The sequence below is a fragment of the Podarcis muralis genome, chromosome 9 (assembly GCF_964188315.1).
Source record: "Podarcis muralis chromosome 9, rPodMur119.hap1.1, whole genome shotgun sequence".
NCBI classification, from domain to species: Eukaryota; Metazoa; Chordata; class Lepidosauria; order Squamata; family Lacertidae; genus Podarcis; species Podarcis muralis.
Window position 1 is genome coordinate 57,768,589 of NC_135663.1, and position 19,954 is coordinate 57,788,542.

The window sequence follows — 19,954 nt, forward strand, 5'->3', positions numbered from 1 at the left end:
CTCTATTAGAATATAAGAAATAATAATAATAATAATAATAATAATAATAATAATAATAATAATATAATTTATTTGTACCACGCCCATCTGGCTGGGTCTCCCCAGCCACTTCCAACAAAGATTAAAAATACATCAAAACATCACACATTAAAAACTTCCCTGAACAGGGCTGCCTTCAGATGTCTTCTAAATGTCAGGTAGTTGTTTATCTCTTTGACATCTGATGGGAGGGCATTCCACAGGGCGGGCGCCACTACTGAGAAGGCCCTCTGCCTGGCTCCGTGTAGCTTTGCTTCTCACAGTGAGGGAACCGCCAGAAGGCCCTCAGCGCTGGACCTCAGTGTCTGGGCAGAATGAAGGGGGTATACTGGACCGAGGCCGTTTAGGGCTTTAAAGGTCAGCACCAACACTTTGAATTGCGCTCGGAAATGTACTGGGAGCCAAGGTAGGTCTTTCAAGACAGGCGTTATGTGGTCTTGGCGGCCGTCCCCAGTCAGCAGTCTAGCTGCCGCATTCTGGATTAGTTGTAGTTTCCGGGTCATCTTGAAAGGTAGCCGCACGTAGAGCGCATTGCTTGATCCTTTTGGATCAAGCCAAAGTTCAGTCCAGTCCAGCATCCTTGTGGGGAAGACCACAAGCAGTAACTGAGCGCAACTGTACCTATTGGTATTCATAGATGTGCTGCTTCTGACAGGGGAGGTGGGACTTTGTCATTGTGGCTAGCAGCCATTGATAGCCTTATCCTCTACAAATTTTATTTGTCTAATCCCCTTTTGAAGCTGTCCAAATTGCTGGCCGTCTCTACATGTGACGGTCACCTCCAGGCTTGACTACTGTAATTCGCTCCACGCGGGGCTGCCCTTGAAGCTGCCCCAGAAACTCCAGCGGGTGTAGAATGCTGCAGAGAGGCTCCTCACAGGGTCTCTGCTATGGAAGCATATTCACCCAGTGCTTTTCCAGCTGCATTGGCTCCCGGTGGAGTACAGGGTCAGATTTAAGGTGCTGGTTTTGACCTTTAAAGCCCTTCACGGCCTAGGACCCTCGTACCTACGGGACCGCCTCTCCTAGTATGCCCCACGGAGGACTTTAATATATAGCAACACCCTAGAGGTCCCGGGCCCTAAGGAAGTTAGATTAGCCTCAACCAGAGCCAGGGCCTTCTCAACACTGGCTCCGTCCTGGTGGAATGCTCTGTCTCTTAAGACCAGGGCCCTGCAGGATCTGATCTCTTTCTGCAGGGCCTATAAGACAGAGTTGTTCCACCTGGCCTTTGGCTTAGAATCAGTTTGATTCCCTCCCCGTCTTTCTTTTCCTTTCTCCTCCTATGAAGAGATTGCACCCTAATGTTTTAATGTTGTATCTTAATCTATTAAATTGTATTTTAATCAACTTGTTTTTATTATTGGTTGTTAGCCACCCTGAGCCCGGTCTTGGCTGGGGAGGGCAGGGTATAAATAAAAAATTTATTATTATTATTATTATTATTATTATTATTATTACATCTTATGGGAGTGAAGTCCATAGTTTAAGTATGCACTGTGTGAAGAGATACGCACTTTCTTTTGTCTGTCCTGAATCTTCCAACCTTCAGCTTGGGGGAAACTATTCTATAAATAGACAATGGTGATATTTTAATAGCATTTGTTTGGTTTCCCATTAGTTGCCCTAGGCACTTGTCTGGAAAGGCAGGGTACAATTTTAAGAAGCAAATTAGATTATTGATGTTTGAAACTCTGTACATGTAAAAGGAAAAGCTTCAAGAGAAGCAGACTTTTGCTTTGGAGTTAGTTTCAATCTCATTATTCCTTGTAGTGGAGAAATTAAAAATGCTAAGCCACCTCAACAACCATTAAAATGGTATATTAGTGAAACTTGCAGAACTTGTAATAAACCCTCGGCATCAGGCAGTCAGTAACTTTGTGATTTGTACCTCTGTGTTGGGAACATAGAACGACATAAACCAATATTAAAGCAGTTTCATTAAGCACTGAAGCCTTGTCCCTTGAAGTGGTGGGGGTGCTTGAGTTTTCCTTTATTTGACTCCCCAGATATTGTTGGACAAGGTTTAATAGGGAGCTCTGCCAGTGCTACTTCACATACATTAGAAACATCAGCAGTGCTGATGTGATTTCATGTGCTTCAAAGTCTCTGTGGCCATGTTCTTTTGTAAGAGAGCCTTTGAAAACAGCAGCTGACAAATGATTTGATGAGATTTTAAAAGGCTGCTGGAGAGCTGGAGAAGGTTGCTGTATTCAACTGATAGAGTGGTTTGGATAGATCACCCCCACAATTAATGTTCATTTCATTCTTCAGGTTTTAGTCACCATCTATTGGCTGGGGAAAACAGCAAACAGCAGCACTGGTTTCAGTGGAGCAACGTTCAACCTGAGGGAGTTTGAAGGATTGCTAACGCAGCTGAGAAAGGTATTTGCTGTTGGGGTTTTTTCTACTAGTGGAACAATAGCTTCCTCATTAGTAAAAGTACAGTATAGTGGGGTAGGAGAACTGGAAAAACACACACACATCTGGCAGCCATTTTGGTTTCAGATAGTACATGGTAAGATGAGTTGCAAAAGCCTAGGACACAAATTTTTATGGCCCTCTAGTGGCTACGCTTGGAGGGACGCGGGTGGCGCTGTGGGTAAAAGCCTCAGCGCCTAGGGCTTGCCGATCGAAAGGTCGGCGGTTCGAATCCCCGCGGCGGGGTGCGCTCCCGCTGCTCGGTCCCAGCGCCTGCCAACCTAGCAGTTTGAAAGCACCCCCGAGTGCAAGTAGATAAATAGGGACCGCTTACTAGCGGGAAGGTAAACAGCGTTTCCGTGTGCGGCTCTGGCTCGCCAGAGCAGCGATGTCACGCTGGCCACGTGACCCGGAAGTGTCTGCAGACAGCGCTGGCCCCCGGCCTCTTAAGTGAGATGGGCGCACAACCCCAGAGTCTGTCAAGACTGGCCCGTATGGGCAGGGGTACCTTTACCTTTACCTTTAGTGGCTACGCTGGCTCATTTACCAGAAGTAATACATTTAGCGTTAACTCTGGAAGTGTATGCTTGACTTTGTCCAAAACTAAGCCTCCTAGAGCAAAATGTACATAGGAGGCTTAGTTTGGTCACAATCAAGTACAGTCGTACATTGGAAGTCGAATGGAGTCCGTTCAACTTCCGAAACGTTCGAAAACCAAAGCACAGCTTCTGATTGGCTGCAGGAAGTTTCTACCCTGTCGGATTGGCTGCAGGAAGCTTCTGCCTCTTCGGATGTTCAGCTTCCAAAAATAGTTCGCAAACCGGAACAGTCACTTCCGGGTTTGCGGCGTTCGAAAACCAAGGTACGACTGTATACACTCCCAGAGTTAACACTAAAATGCATTACTTCTGATAAATGAGCCACTGTAGCTGTAGAGGGCCGTGAAAATATGTATCCTTGGCTTTTTGGACCAATCTACCCACGTACTGTCTGAAACCAAAGAGGCTCATTGGTTGCCAGATGTGAAATATCTTGGCATTTCCCCCCGCCCTCCTACCCTACAAGTACACCTGCTGCAATTTCTGTCCATATTCTTCTGCCAACTTTAATGCTCATATTGTTTTTTCATTCTTATCTCTAGCTAGTTGACTGAGGTTTTCTAACAGAGGGACTGAACGTTGATTTAGAGTGACGCTACTAATACTAAGGCACCGGTGGGCAGCTTGCTGCTTATGCAAGGGAAACCCCAAATTTTATGTGGCTCCTGAGGCTTCCTTAAACTATCCCAGTCTTCTGTCCCGTCAGAACAGCTTCCTTTCTGTTCATTTCCTCCCTATTTTTCTTGGCTTTTTAAAAGTGTTCTTCTTCCTATGTAGTTTTAGAGGGACAGTAAAAATAAACACATTCTTTAAGAAACAGCTTCCCTCCTCATGTTTTGGAAAACTAGTGTGATCCTGTTATTGTGTGCTCCTGAGGTTAACACGCCTGTAAGTGAATTGGTGGTCCCACTGGACACTAAAAGATAATTGAAACAGTTAAGTATACAAAAAAATAGCAAACACGTTTTTTAAAAACCTAAAACAATACAAAGTAGACAGTCGTGGTAAATGCTCAATTTATCCAGCTCTTTCATTGGTACCTTGTAGCGAAGAAGGGATGGTAACAAAATTCGAACAAACAGATTAACAAATAAATATCGGAATGTACAGAAATATTGAAACATATCCCTCTTTCCAACAACCAGGTTAGCTTAATAATAAAGGTTGTGATGCAGATGGTTCAAAAAAATAATAATTCTCAGCCTCCAATATGTTTGTAATATGCGAAATTGTTGAGGAAAGAGATCTTCTGTGTAGCTATTATGACTGCTTTTATTGCATGTCTGTGAATTTGATTTTTTCCAGATGGCTGTGATAACTGTTGTGTTACGGAATGCCATGCTTCAGATTATCTGTTTTTAAAGATGCCATAATGCAGATGTAAGCAATGGTATTGCACCACATGTTTTGAATGAGGCGATAATAATAGGATACACACAGAGAGGCTGCTTAGTTGTTTCCTTGTTAATCGCTATGCTAAATAATACTTTGTATTCCAGCAGCGCCTTTTCAAGTGTTGAAAGCGCTTTGCACCCGTTATCTTGGTGATCCTTACAACAGCCTTGCAAGGGAGGCCAGTATTACTAAGCCAAAAGGCAAATTTGTTAGCTGATGGCTGAGGGTTACTTCTCAGCTCTTAGCCACTCTCAAACATGAATCTGCCCTAATGGCATAGAAAATATGGAGGTGTGGTGGCTCTTGTTTTATACATCTGTCCCCATTTTCCTTATAGACAAAATGAAGCTACTCTTCAAGTAACGGAAGGACAGAAAATATATAATTATTTTTTTACAGTTGATTCATTCTTTAATTTGTTCTGTAATTTGTATCTTGAAATGTTTTGTGAATGAAAACTGGCCTGTGTCACTGTCTAGCTCATCTGATTTTCATTTACCTTGCTGTCAAGCGTTTTCCAGGATAGGGAGACATATTATCTTCCTCCCTCCCTGCCCCCAAAAAACTGGCAATCTGCCAAAGGATTAAATTTATTCTATTGGTATGTAGAGCTTCGGGGGAATTTGGGAAAGATGTCAGATTGGTTGGGGAGGGTGCGTGTGCCGAGGGCGGGGGACAAAGAGGGTGTTTAAGTAGGATTGACTTTGGGGTCTGGAGGTCTGGTTCTCTTTTCAGAACGCATGGCATGCATATATAACGTTATGCGCTGAACAGCCATCTTGTAGGAATACAAAACAATTTTAATGTGTTTTGCATGCAGTGTGGGTGATTATATTTGTATATGCCGTGATGTCTCTAAGTGGGTGGCCAGTTCTGCTGTTAAGCAGGGTGTGAGACAACCCACATCAGTTGAGATATTTTGGGTTACCATGAAAGGAAAAGCAGATTGTCACTTGCTCATACAGTCGCACCTTGGTTGTTGAACGCCTTGGTACTCGCATATTTTGGCCCCTGAATGCCACAAACCTAGAAGTAAGTGTTCCAGTTTAAAGGTAAAGGGACCCCTGACCATTAGGTCCAGTCGTGACCGACTCTGGGGTTGCGGCTCTCATCTCGCTTTATTGGCCGAGGGAGCTGGTGTAAGCTTCCGGGTCATGTGGCCAGCATGACTAAGCCGCTTCTGGCGAACCAGAGCAGTGCACAGAAATGCCGTTTACCTTCCCACCAGAGCAGTACCTATTTATCTACTTGCACTTTGACGCGCTTTCGAACTGCTAGGTTGGCAGGAGCAGGGACCGAGCAATGGGAGCTCACCCCGTCACGGGGATTCGAACCGCCGACCTTCTGAGTCCTAGGCTCTGCGGTTTAACCCACAGTACCACCCGTGTTCCGGTTTGGGCAGTGCTTTTTTCTGGGGCTACGCATACCCCTAAACATTTTGTGAATCTAAGTTTGGCTTCATTGAGGGGCAGTATTTCAATATGAGTAGGAAAATGAGAGTTCCCCTAAACATTTTTTAAAAGGGAAAAAAGCACTGGTTTCGGGAGTCAGACGGACTCCCAGAACGCATCAAGTTCGAGAACCAAGGTTCCACTGTAGTTTCATTTTGGCACCACGTGGATTTATTTTACTCAAGGCACCCAAATTGTGGTGTTTTCTTTTCCTGGCAGAGTTGTGCACACCCAGCGAGTAAAGGAGAGCAATGCGTAAAAGAGGAAGGTTAAAAGAGTTGCACATATATGTCAACTCTGCTGTATGGGCAAAGTTCCTGGCTAAACAAAGTGTACCCCTTTGGTCTCCCACCCTTATCTTTAGACTTTCTACTGCCACTAGGCAAAAAATGTCCTCTGTATCTCTTTGACAATAGCTCAAGAGTAGCACAGGCCTTGGCTCTTGACATGGGGTGGTAAATTAAGAGAGACCACAAAATTATTATGAAACAAAGTTTATTAACATATTTAAAAAATGATAGTTCATCTTGCAGGAAAAGAATTAAGTGCAATAAAAGTTACTTGCATGCCAAATCATTCCTCCCACTTGGAGCAAAAGAACAAATAAACAGAGTTAAGCCCCATCTACTCTCCCTGAAAATTACCATATTTTTTGCACCATAACACTCACTTTTTTCCTCCTAGAAAGTAAGGGGAAATGTCTGTGCGTGTTATGGAGGGAATGCCTACGGGTGGCATGCCTAAGGATTTTCCTCCTCTAAAAACTACATGCGTGTTATGGTCGGGTGCGTGTTATAGAGCGAAAAATACGGTAAACAGTCCTTCACAGTAACATTTTAATGAATCTTACTTTAGAGTTGCATCTCTTCCTTCTGTTTTTCCTCCTTATCACACTGAGATCCACCTTAATCTGGCTATCAAAGCAAGACGCTTGAGGTTTTGGCATTTAATTCCCAAATCCAGACAGTCTAAGTGTGATCCACTGCGTCAGCAAACCCAGATTTATATTTTTATAATATAGAACAGTGCATTTCCTTCACAACATGCTATATTTTTAGATATGCTGTAAGCCGCCCAGAGTGGCTGGGGAAACCCAGCCAGATGGGCGAGGTATAAATAATAAAATTACTTGGCAAATTAAACTTATGGACTATGCAGAGATGGAAAAACTGACAGCAAAGCTCAGAGACTACGATAATGAGAAGTTTAAAAAAGAGTGGGAAACATTTATTTTATATGTGCAAAAACATTGTAAACAAGTTGAAACATTAGCAGGTTTGGACTAAACACTTGCAATTACCAGAAACTTGGATAATTTAGGATATAATAATGAGCTAATAGGAGATATGGAAATGCAGAAGAATTTGGTGTATATAAGAAACCAGAAGTGGGAATGGAGGGAAGTCGTGAGATTTTAAGAATCTCATTAGAGATAGTGGTGAAAGGATAAATAAATACATGGGGAATGGGGGGGGTGTATTTTTGATGTTGATTGTGGAATCATTATTCCTTATGAAAAGAAGAAAAGAAAACAAATAAAAAAATTATTTAAATAATAATAATTACACCTACCTAGGCTTGGTATATGGGACGCGGGTGGCGCTGTGGGTTAAACCACAGAGCCTAGGACTTCCCGATCAGAAGGTTGGCGGTTCGAATCCCCGCGACGGGGTGAGCTCCCGTTGCTCGGTCCCAGCTCCTGCCCACCTAGCAGTTCAAAAGCATGTCAAAGTGCAAGTAGATAAACAGGTACCGCTCCGGCGGGAAGGTAAACGGCGTTTCCGTGCGCTGCTCTCGTTCACCAGAAGCGGCTTAGAATCATAGAATCATAGAGTTGGAATCGACCACAAGGACCATCGAGTCCAACCCCCTGCCAAGCAGGAAACACCATCAGAGCACTCCTGACATATGGTTGTCAAGCCTCTGCTTAAAGACCTCCAAAGAAGGAGACTCCACCACACTCCTTGGCAGCAAATCAGGCTTAGTCATGCTGGCCACATGACCCGGAAGCTGTACGCCGGCTCCCTTGGCCAATAAAGCGAGATGAGCGCCGCAACCCCAGACCAGGTCAGGGGTCCCTTTACCTTTACCTTTAGGCTTGGTATTTTGAGCTGAAAATCAAAGGGAGTCTGCTAAGAGAGGCCTGAAGTCCAAATGGGTAGGCAGAAGTGCATTGTGGGATGAAGATGTGGGTTTTCGTATCATTAAGAGAGCATTGGTCAGAAAGTTGAGATTGGTGGACAGCTGCCCTATGTGGTGATCCACTGAACTGCAGGTAATCACTTCCGTGAGTACCCTGTCCCCCCAGGCCAGCCATTGACTCATCCTAGGCGGGAAAGCGCAGAAGAGGGCTTCCAGTTGGTGTTGAGCCTAGTGTTAGAAACTGAGATATGAAAGCTAGGAGCTCAATGGCACCTTCAACCTAGGTGGGTTTTTTTGTTGGGGGTGTTATTGGGTTGTTGTTTTTATTTTTATTATGTATTTTGTGGTTTTATATCTTGATTTTATTCTGTGAACTGCCCTGAGACCCCCGGGTATAGGGCGGTATATAAATTCACCAAATAACAACAACAATAATAGGTTAGGGGCTCAACAACAGAATGTCTAGGAATGCTTTTTTATAACAAGAATACAAAGCTGGAAATGAATGAATTGCAGATAAAATATTATGTTCATTTTTCACATGGGCTAGTCCTTCCCCTGCCCACCCCCATAATATTCTTAAGAGGGTGTCTTCTCCAAACTTCAGAGAGTAGCTGGAAGTGGGAAGGCAGAATAAGGTCCTCCTTTCCTACTATTCTGCCATTATTATCTGAAATATTTGACACAGTACTGCACCCAGAGCTCAGAAACTGCTCGCCCTAATGAAATTCCCCGTCGCAAAATGCGCCTAGAACAATGGGGAGTTTTGAACACTGGTTGAGCCTTGCCTGAGCCACAAGCTCTTCCTGAGCTCAGACTTGTTCCTGCATCATTCCTTGTCCCTGGCTTGTTCCGTGATCCTTCCTCTTGGGTTGTCTTCCTGCTCTGATTTACTCTTTTGCTCTCAACTTCTGGCTGGTCCCACAACTCCTCTGACTCGCTTCAGTCTGCTGTCCAAAGCCTGGTCCTAACAGCATCGGGCTTGCAAGTAAAGTCTGCAGAAGTCATATTAGCCCTCCCACATTTTCATTAGACTGCTTTATGCACAAACTTGTGTTAGTCAGTGCGGAAATAAATACATAAGTAAATGGGAAAATTCAAAACGCTAAACATTTGTAAAGCACCTAACCTAGTAACTTAGAGGCAATTGGGCTAGTAGCTCCGTATGAGTAACAGATACACGCATCAAATTTATTTCATGGAGCATTTTTACCTGGGAGAAAGGACACCCTCTTTAGCTCTTGGTAGTAACTTCTGTCGTTCATTGCTAAACAGAAGAAAGAGACACCATGAAACGCTGCAATTTCATCTGATCAAATTATTTTAACTTCCTTAAACTCTGTGATTTTACCTTACAGCTATTTGCCGTCTCCACGCTTGGCCTTAGGGGACCTTGGCTTTCAGCACGCTAAGGGACTTTTGGCAGCCAACTCAACAGTGACCCTAATTACTAAGTTTTCTCCCTGAGAAGTTTGTAGGGCATTTGAGTTTTTGAATCATCCTGCTTCGTGTTTAAACCTCCTCTCTGCTGTTCATGGTACTTGGTTTTGTTTTGTTTTTTGTTTCACATAGGATTTCATAGACCTGATCCCAGGATGTCGCCTAGTGTGTCATAATAGCAAAGGGACTGATGTACAAACTGGGAAGCTTACCTCTTTCTTGGTAGTATTTAGACAAGCTGGTAGCCTCTCTCTGCCCTGCTCCTCATCTGCAATGCGGCTGTAATAATTGTGGCCAATTTTGGAAGAAATGCAGTGTCTGTGTGACCATAAATGAGATTGAGCTATGTAGTGAGGAACAGGCTTTATTCTTGGGGTCTATAGGAGGGAAGGCCTAAGTGGTCTCCCTCTAGTGAAGGATTTTCCAGACTTGGACCTCCAGCTGTTTCTGGACTACAACTCCCATCACCCCTGGCTAGCGGGACCAGTGGTCAAGGATGATGGGAATTGTAGTCCAAAAGCAACTGGCAGACCAAGTTTGGTAAATCCTGCTCTAGTGTGTCCTTTTACTTTATTTTATGTAAGCGTACAGTTCCCACAGGGACGCGGGTGGCGCTGTGGGTTAAACCACAGAGCCTAGGACTTGCTGATTGGAAGGTCAGCGGTTTGAATCCCCGTGACAAGGTGAGCTCCCGTTGCTCCCCTGCTAATAATAGTAATCATAATGATTATTATTTCCACTTTAGTATGTAAATTTGGGAGAAGCTCTTTGGGGGGGGGGGGAACAGGACCACAGTATGAGACATGAGACCCTTTCATTTCCAAAACACATACATACAGTATCTGTAGATAAGGCAGAACAAGCTGGTCTGAGCTATCGGCTGTTGGTGCACAGGTCAAGAGAATAGGTGTTTTCTGTGGTACTTCAGTGAAAGCCCTGGGCAGCTTACTTATTAGGCTAAGTAAGTTTTAGGAGTGCACCTAAATACAAAAAGCAGGGATGCAAGAACCACTTATTTGCATACATATATATTTTTCCAGTTCTCTTGTTGGGAAGCTGTGATTGCCTTTGTTTCCCTATTGAGGGTCAAGTCTGGGTTCACCTCTGGGTAATGTGTGAAATTGCCTAAGTTTCATACGTGACTGAGGATCTGAACCTGGGTTATCCCCACCTAATGCTGAGGGCCATTTCACACAGAACGCAGTAAGGATGCTTGAGGAATTTGATTCCTATGAAATCCTATGTGACCTGATCCACATTTGAATGTTCAGATTGGAACATTTATATTTTCCTGGAGGAGGGAGGGTCTCCGAATTTTGTGATAAAGTTCTTAGAGAGAATATATTTAGAAAAGCATATAGTACTGAGGTAAAGCACCTACTCAAATACATATGTTTGTGGTGGTAATGCCTATTTAAATAGAAATGTAAATAAGGATAGACATTCAGATTTCCTTTTAAAAATATATGTTGAAAAAATCACAGATTCATTCAGAAATAAAACAAAATGGACTTATGAATGAACATAATGTGAAATTGACATGAACTGGAAACAGAACGATCCATTCATCCTTACAGTGGGAAGCCCAAGGGGCACAGCTAACTCAGAGGCTTTGCCAGTCATGGCTCCTTGACAAATATGCCATTATGGCATACGGATCTGCAAACCTCTGTTGGTTGAATTTGCACGTTGGTTTGAGACAGACACATGCAATGTCTTCCACATCTGTTTATATAATCAAGTGAAGCAGGCCTCTGGCATGACTTGTTTATTTGTACCACATGATACAGACGCTTCTGCACCTGTTGGCAGTTTTGCACCTTTTCAAAAGGACTCCCTGAGAAGCATTTCTCACCTTGAGCTTTTCTGATGACCACATCTGAGGGTGATAATATTGTCCCTGCCTTTTTTACTCAAAGGGAGAAGCAGGGACTTGGTGGACTTCCAAAAGTTTGCTTTTCAGCAAAGGGCCTTATTTTTGTTTCTCTTGGCCTCATCCTGTTGTAACCGATGATAAGATACCGCCTGAAACAAGGGGCAATGTTCTCCTAATAATGCAAGGCTGAGGATGGCTTCTACTGACTTTTTCCCTCTTCTGGAGCTTTCAGTGTTTTAGTATGTGCGGCTTGCTCTGGAAAGAATTTATAATTGGGAGGCTGTCAAAGGCGGCCATTGTTCTCACTGCTCTGAACATGTGGGTCAGATACAAGTGCTTTCATATCCCCCAGAGCCAGGAGCTGGCAACAAACAAAGAGCAAGACTGAATTCTTCAGAGGCATCAGGAAAAGCGTTTTGCATATTTTTCGGCTGCTGATTGCTCCGGGAAGAAAGACATCCCCTCTTTCATAACTGGAATTTCTCTCCGAGGTAGAAAGACGCTGTCTCCTGCAGCTCGCTGCTTCGTTGTTTGACTGAGCCAAAAGCAGCAGCAGCAGATTCTCTCTGCAGGTGTCCCAGGCCAGTATGATATCTAGGTGGAAATGATCAGCTCGGTGGAGTTAGACGTGCCTTGCCTGCTAACTTAAACCCAGGATGCCTTTGCTCCTGTGATATGGACAATGGCTTGTATGATATGGATATGGATGCAGAACCAGCCATGTTTCAGGTCAATTCCTTTCTTTTTACTTCTTGGTACACATGTAAACCTATACCTGATGGAAATGAGCTCTAGCCATAGTCAATGGCTTAGTCTTTTAAAGTGCCACACACCGACATCACTTCTCTTCTTTAGAACATGCTAACCTGCTTTCTTCCAATTCTTTGTAAAGTGTGTTTTCATTCTGGTGTGTTTTCATTCTGCACATTGCCGTGGTGGATTGTGTTTTGCCTTTAATGGTAGTCTCTTCGTAGCTACTTGAAAAATGGCTTTGGTTAGAGAGTGGCGGATAGAGAAGTTTTGGGTGAAAGACTGACTTGTATCTTTTTGTAAGCGTAAAAAGGCGACACAAGAATGACGTTGTTGGCTGTGGTGATGTGTACATTTTACCACACTGACTCCTCTGGTATTGGAGACAGACTTTTTTTAAGATGGACAAAACTGTTTTGAGAGAGAGGAATTGCTTCTGTAGTCAGCGGCGTAGCGTGGGTTGTCAGCACCCGGGGCAAGGCAAGTAATTTGCGCCCCCTAACCCCTAACCTGCCGCCGCTGCCAGCTTCTTCTTGCTGCTGCCTGGGCTGGGGTATTTACAGTAAGGTAGCCACGGCGGCAGGTCCGTGTCAGGTGATCTGAGGCGAGTTGCCGCTGGCGCTGGCGCCCAAACGACGCCACTTGCCCGGAGGAGGAGGAGGGCAGAGAGGCGAGGAAAATGCAACATGGCCCAGCAGCTGTAGCAGCAGCGGCGGCGGCGGGGCTGTGAGGAGGGGCTGCCTGGCGCGCCCTCCGCGCCCCTGACGCGAGGGGACCGCGGCGAGCGCTGAGAGCCACTGCCAGCTCGTCGGTTCCGTGAGACATGGGGCTCTGCTACAGCCTGCGCCCGAGGCTCTTCGGCGACTCCGGAGGCAGCTAGCGCGCCCCCCCAGATGTTGCGCCCGGTGCGGCCGGCCCCCCCTGCACCCCCCACGCTACGCCACTGTCTGTAGTGTATGTACACTTTTCGTTTGCCCCGTGGGTGGTTCTGGTTAAACTGTTTTCTTTCTACTGTTTCAAAAACCTGCAAAACCTATTGGATCAGAGACAGCCATGATACAAAAGAAATGTGTGTGAGTACCAGGGCGAACAATGCCTCCAGGATACCACTTTCAACTCCCTTAGAAAAATATCTCTCTGTCCCCAGCCATAGGTTCTAGGCATGCTAGATTCTCAGAATGTTATTGCTGTTTGCATTAAGGGTATTTCTTTAAACAACAACAACAACACGTATGTGTGTGTGTGTATGCTTTGTCCACATTAGGAGACTGAGGATGTTGAGAGCCCCAAGCGCAGCATCCGTGACAGCGGCTATGTAGACTGTTGGGACTCCGAACGCAGCGATTCCCTTTCTCCTCCCCGCCACGGAAGAGATGATTCTTTTGACAGCCTGGATTCCTTCGGCTCCCGCTCCCAGCAGACGCCGTCTCCAGATGTGGTGCTGAGAGGAAGCAGCGATGGTAAGCTGTGCTCTCCAGGGCTCCTTTTGAATGTGACACGCGGCTCTTCTGGTGTGAAATAGCTGGTGTGCTGTCGCTGGAGAAGCTGGCTTGGGTTTTGGAAGCGTGATGTGCCTTTTAATCCCTTGAAGTCAGAAGGGAACTCTCTTTGAATGCCAATTTATGGTCTAGAGCTTTGGGGGGTCACACTATGGCGGAAGCTTTTTGCCTTATAATTACAAGCTGTGGCTATGGGGTGGGGGATGTCATAGCAGTCTAATTTATGTGGTGGCACTTCTTGGGCCTGAAATGTAAGGAGATCATCATCATCATCATCATCATCATCATCATCATCATCATCATCATCTGACCAGGTCTCCTCACCTTCTCTGGGCGGCTCCCAACAGAATATTTAAAAAAACGATAGAACATCAAACATTAAAAACTTCCCTAAAAAAGGGCTGCCTTCAGATGTCTTCTAAAAGTCAGATAGTTGTTTATTTCCTTGACATCTGTTGGGAGGGCATTCCACAGGGTGAGTGCCACTACTGAGAAGGCCCTCTGCCTGGTTCCCTATAACTTTGCTTCTCGCAGGGAGGGAGCTACCAGAAGGCCCACGGACCTGAACCTCAGTGTCTGGGCTGAATGATGGGGGTGGAGACACTCCTTCAGGTACACTGGGCCAAGGCCGTTTAGGGCTTTAAAGGTCAGTAGCAACACTTTGAATTGTGCTCAGAAAAGTACTGGGAGCCAATGTAGGTCTTTCAGGACCGGTGTTATATGGTCTTGGTGGCCACTCGCAGTCACCAGTCTAGCTGCCACATTCTGGATTAATGGTAGTTTCCAGGTCACCTTCAAAGGTAGCCCCACGTAGCTCGCATTGCAGTAATCCAAGCGGGAGATAACTAGAGCATGCACCACTTTGGCGAGACAGTAAATTGATTGACCTGGAGTCATGGTAAGAACATAAGGGCTGGTTAGATCAGGCCAGTGACCCAACTAGTCCAACTTCATAGCATTGTAGAGTTTGAAGGGACCCTGAGGATCGTCTAGTCCAACCTCCTGCAATGCAGGAATATGCAGCTGTTCCATATGGGTATCGAACTTGCAACCTTGGGACTATCAGTAGCCTGCTCCAACCAACTGAGCTATCCAAGGAATCATCTTGTTCTTATGGTGGCCAACCAGATGTCTATGGGAAGCCCAAAAGAAGAACCAGAGGGCAGCTGTTTTCTCCCCCACGTTTGATTCCCAGGAACTGGTATTCAGAAGCATGCTGTCTCTAACCAGGGAATCTGAGCATAGCCGTTGTGGTGTAGGGGAAAAACATAACATTTAGTTAGCAGATGATATAGTTAGTCAGGCATTTGTTTTCTAGTTGATTTATTTAGATATGTACAGGCCGCCTTTTAGGGTTAAACCACTTAAGGAGGCCTTCCGCACGCATGCAGATCAGTCAGCTGCAACATTAAAATGCCATTAGCAATAAAATGCTAATAACTAGCAGTATCACCAATCACAACAACCTGCAGCACAGTGTAAAAAAATAGATTTTATTTTTTAAAATTACAATATTGCAGTTCTGTATCATGGAGCAGCACACAAAAAAATAGCATGCTCTTTTCTTTTTTAAAGAAGAAAGCAGTTTTAAATAAATGGGTCTTTAAAGCTTAAAGGCCTATACTGATGGGGACAAGAAGGTTTCAGTTGAAACAGTCCCATGGACATGGGGACCCCACTGAGAGTGCCCCACATGTTGTAAACTTGTACAATTTGTACGAAAATGGAAGTATACAAGTGGGATATGGGATGCAGAGCTCAAGGTGTGAACTAGATGAAGGTGATCCTTCAGGTCACCTGGTCCCAAGCTGTTTAGGGCAGGGACCTTCAAGATGCCATTGGACTACACCTCTTGTCCCTTGTGGTTGGACATTCTGTCTGATACTGATGCGAATGGAGTTCAGCAACATCTGGAGAACTACAGTTAGTAGACTCGGTTCTCTGTCCCTGCCCATGTTGTTGTGCAACATTACCAAAGGACGCGGGTGGTGCTATGGTCTAAACCACTGAGCCTCTTGGGCTCGCCAGTCGGAAGGTCGGTGGTTTGAACCCCCGCGATGGGGTGAGCTCCCATTGCTCTGTCCCAGCTCCTGCCAACCTAGCAGTTCGAAAGCACACCAGTGCAAGTAGATAAATAGGTATCACTGTGGCGGGAAGGTAACTGGCGTTTCTGTGTGCTCTGGCTTCCATCATGGTGTCCTGTTGCGCCCGAAACAGTTCAGTCCTGCTGGCCACATGACCCAGAAAGCTGTCTGCAGACAAATGCCAGCTCCCTCAGCCTGAGAAGTGAGATGAGCACCACACCTATAGTCGCCTTTGACTGGACTTATCTGTCATGGGGTCCTTTACCTTTTGCAACACTACCATCTTTGAAAAGAAAGTAAAAATGTTTAAAGGTCTTGAGTTCATTTTGTACAGTTGTTCAGAAGTTTGTTTCCTTTCTCCCATATTACTTGAACTTTGGGTCATCCCATGAAGTTGAGCATCCTGTGGCTAAATCCATGGGATGATCCTGAGTTCAAGTATTATTGTATGTTCATTACTGGCTTTGATGGCTTTTTGAAAAGGATTAGCAAATCCTGGGGTGGGGGTGTATCCATGGCTATTAGCCAAGGAATCTCCGTCTTCAGAGATGGTATTACTCGGAGTGTCATACACTGGAGATAAGCAACGATGGATGACCACTGCTCCTTCCAGAGACATCTGGCTGACTGCTCCTTAAAATGCTGAATGAGACGGGTTTTGATCAAACCCAGCAAGGCAGTTCTTGTGTTGTCATCTAGCTATATCTGTAGTGCAGCTGCTTGTTGAATATTTCTGCTTAAGACAGCTAAAATATTATGCCTGCAGAGAGCTAGAGGAGTTTTTCTTGGAGCTGTGTGAACACAGCAGTTATTGTATTTCTGACCTTCAAATTCAAGATTATAATAGGAAAAACGTATTATAGGACGTCCCCGTGTGTTCTCAATTATCACTGCTAACTGAAGATTTCCCTGTGCAAGGGGCAATACTCAATTGTGGTTTTTTTAAACGTTTAATACAATAGAGATGTGGGTCATTAAAAAAAAAGCCCTCATTTATGCAGTCCCATGTGCAGTGTGCAAGTGTGACCTTGTGAAACTTCGAGATGGATCTTAAAGCACAATAGCTTTTACTGACAATTTAAAAACTTGATTCTCACTCTTAAGTAGTGACTGGAATTTATGCTTCATTTGCCCATTGAATTTAAGGAGCACTTTTGCATGTGTCATGTTCTGTGGCAATTGAAGCATGCAAACCGTACATTCGTTTGTAGGGGAAGGAGATGGACACCTTTGCACCAGATAATTGCAGCGATCCTCCTACTGGCACACTTGAATTAAGCATTTAAACTTGACTCCTTTCTTTCTTTTTCTTAATTTCTTTTTTTTTTTTCCACATAGGCAGAGGAAGCGATTCGGAATCTGACTTGCCGCATCGAAAGTTGCCAGATGTGAAAAAAGACGATATGTCTGCAAGGCGGACATCTTATGGTGAACCCAAATCAGTTGTGCCTTTTAACCAATACCTCCCCAATAAGAGTAACCAGACTGCCTATATTCCGGCTCCTCTCAGGAAGAAGAAGGCTGAACGGGAGGAGTTCAGGAAGAGCTGGAGTACTGCTACTTCTCCCCTAGGAGGAGAGAGACCTTTCAGGTAAGGACTTGGCCACTTCTCAGGTTACCAAGCCAGAGCCACCTAAACCTAACAAGTGCATCTCCCATTCACAGGTGACCAATAGATGGTTTCTGGCCTTGTTCTCTCTTGCTTGATTAATTGCAAGATGGCAATCATATGGAATGCAGTTTGACTTAGAACATCACATAAACAGCTCTGCTATACTTAGTTTATTGAAACATTACTACAGAATTACTTAAATGAGTTTTACTGTGGACATAAGGTTGTTTGGCCTACTTCGTTTTTAACAAGATGCTGGGTTTCATATTGGTACCGTGTACGTTACTTGAAGCCAGAACTTTGGTTCAGATGCTCTAAAACCTTCTCACGGATTGCCGTCGTGGGTGCTACAGTTTTGTTCTCATCTCTCTCTTTCCTCAATTCCCTCCCAAATCCATCATTTCCAGGAAGCCCTTGGCTTAAGGCCTAAGTACTTATCCTTAGCTAACACAAAAGCCTCATTACAGTCAAACCTCGGCTCCCAAATGCTGAAAACCCGAAAGTCAATACTCTGGTTTTCGAACGTTTTTCGGAAGCCAAACATCCGACACAGCTTCCGCTTGAGTGCAGGAAGCTCTTTCAACCAATCAGAAGCCGCGCCTCGGTTGTCGAATATTTTGGAAGCTGAACGGGCTTCCGGAACGCATTACGTTCGGCAACCGAGGTTTGACTGTATGTATAACTGCAGTTGCTCGTATTCTGCTCTTATTGCCACTCTCTTTTCCCTTGCTGAACTACCAACTAAGTCTCAATCACAAGGTCCTTGACACAGCAACCTTCCTTTTGTGTGCATGCTTATTTTATCCTGTAAAGTGCCAAGGGCACTGATGGAGCACTGAAGGATAGTGAAGGAAGTAGCGTTATTTATTTACTTTTTAATAGAACTCCTATCCCACTTTATAGCCCAGAGAGGCTCTCAAAGTAGCATACAAGAGATTCTCCCACTGCCTTTGGTCACTGTCTACTAGGCATCTAGCTCACTGAAGGCCTCTGAGACAAGGTTGTAGGGCTAAACAGCTGGAACTCACTCACCCAGTGACAAGTCTTTCTGACCATTGACAGGCAGCTGTTCTGACTGATTTGGCACAGTCACACAGACACATGCTGCCTCCTGGCAGTGATTTACATCAGCCACAACAGTCCCCGGGGTCATTTGCCCCATGTGTCTGCATCCATGGAGACAGTGGTGCAGCCCTGTTTAGGGAAGTTTTCAATGTTTACTGCTGTATTATGTATTTAATATTCAGTTAGGAGCTGTCCAGAGTGTGTGGGGGAAATGCAGCCAGATGGGCTGGGTATAAATAATAAATTATTGTTCTTAAATTATTCCAATATGTGTGCATATATGCAAAAATGCGAGTGTACTGCCTTTCGATTCACATCCACATGTCAAAGTGGTGGTATCCTGCCCCCTTTAGTAGTGGCTCACATTTAAAAAGCCACCTCTCCTTTTAATTCAGTGCTGAATAATCTTAACCTGATCTGCACGGTCGCAAGCAGCAACAGGTAATAATAAGGTAGGACCGTGATGTGAAATAATCTGCCCTGTATGACTTGTTAGCAAAAGCCACCCTGAAACTATCGAAGAGGAACAAACCGAAGTACTAGCACAATCTGAAGAAGAGTGTTCGGGCTGTTGCGTGTCTACTGCAAACCCCTCTGGGAAGCCTGTTCAAGCAGAAGTGAACCAAGGAGAGCCTTTACGTCAGTCGTCTACACATTCTGCCAAGAAAGCAGCGGGGCCCAGAAATCCCGCAAAAGATCCCAAGGAACTGGGCAAGCTACGAAGGATTGAGCAGGCCGGTATTAAGATCATGCCGGCTGTACAACGCTATGGTAGCAGGTTAGCTCTCCCGCACTGCGGGACTTGGCGTGCGCATGCATTTGGTATTTGCCATGCTGTGTGGTTTTTCCTGGGTTTTGCTGCAACGTCACGAGAAAAATAACCTCATAAAATGCGCCTGTTGCTTCCTCGCCGGAATTCACTGCAAGGTTTTAGAAAACAATAGCTGGGAATTGCAGGCCAGCGCGCTGCAGTATTAGCTGTTATTAAACACATTCATTGCAACTGAGCGATTACGGTGCAGGAATTTTTGGCTGGAAAAGAGTTGTGTGCTCTAATTACTGTGCCCTCTTAACAGGCTCTAAATGTGCAATTTTCTTGGAGCGGTTGAGCTTCGCTTTCGTGAGCGCAAAGCAAAAATGAGGTTAAGCAGTTGCATTAAAGGATGTCTAATTTAAAACAGGAATCGTAAAAATATTCAGCTCGTTACATTTTTCTGGTAGAGCATGGAGACTGTTCAACAGTTTGCTGTAAGCAAACACGTGACAATAATGTCATCAGCAGCCATCCCTTCTCTTTCAGTTGTTCAGGCATGTCTGATATGAGGGTAGCTTGTTTGTTTCGGCTTTTCTACCTGTGGATATTATGCAGGGTGGATCAGTTAGTTGGGCTACTCTGTCAGAATACAGACATGTTTGTGCATCCATGTGCAGCTTGACACATGGAGGAGTCTGGCTTGGGGTTTCTGGCGTTACTGTTCCTGTTTGCTTGTTCGTTTATTTTGCATTTCAAAAAATCAGGCTTGTGTATCTGTTTCAAACTCTTGCTGATGGAATAAGAACAGCAGAAGGGTGTGAGAGAAT

At 44.8% G+C, this 19,954-nt stretch overlaps 1 protein-coding gene across 9 annotated transcripts in view; it reads left to right on the forward strand.

Moving 5' to 3' along the window:
* LIMCH1 (LIM and calponin homology domains 1) overlaps window positions 1-19,954 on the forward strand; it is a 213,496-nt gene that overhangs the window by 133,510 nt on the left and 60,032 nt on the right. For 7 of the 9 annotated variants that reach the window (XM_077934316.1, XM_077934317.1, XM_077934319.1 and 4 more), the window contains 4 exons: window positions 2,314-2,424; window positions 13,378-13,573; window positions 17,035-17,287; window positions 18,870-19,151. In XM_077934316.1, coding sequence (XP_077790442.1) covers window positions 2,314-2,424; window positions 13,378-13,573; window positions 17,035-17,287; window positions 18,870-19,151 — 842 coding nt within the window. The remainder of the gene's footprint in view (window positions 1-2,313; window positions 2,425-13,377; window positions 13,574-17,034; window positions 17,288-18,869; window positions 19,152-19,954) is intronic. The other 2 variants (XM_077934323.1, XM_077934320.1) reach the window with 2 other exon arrangements.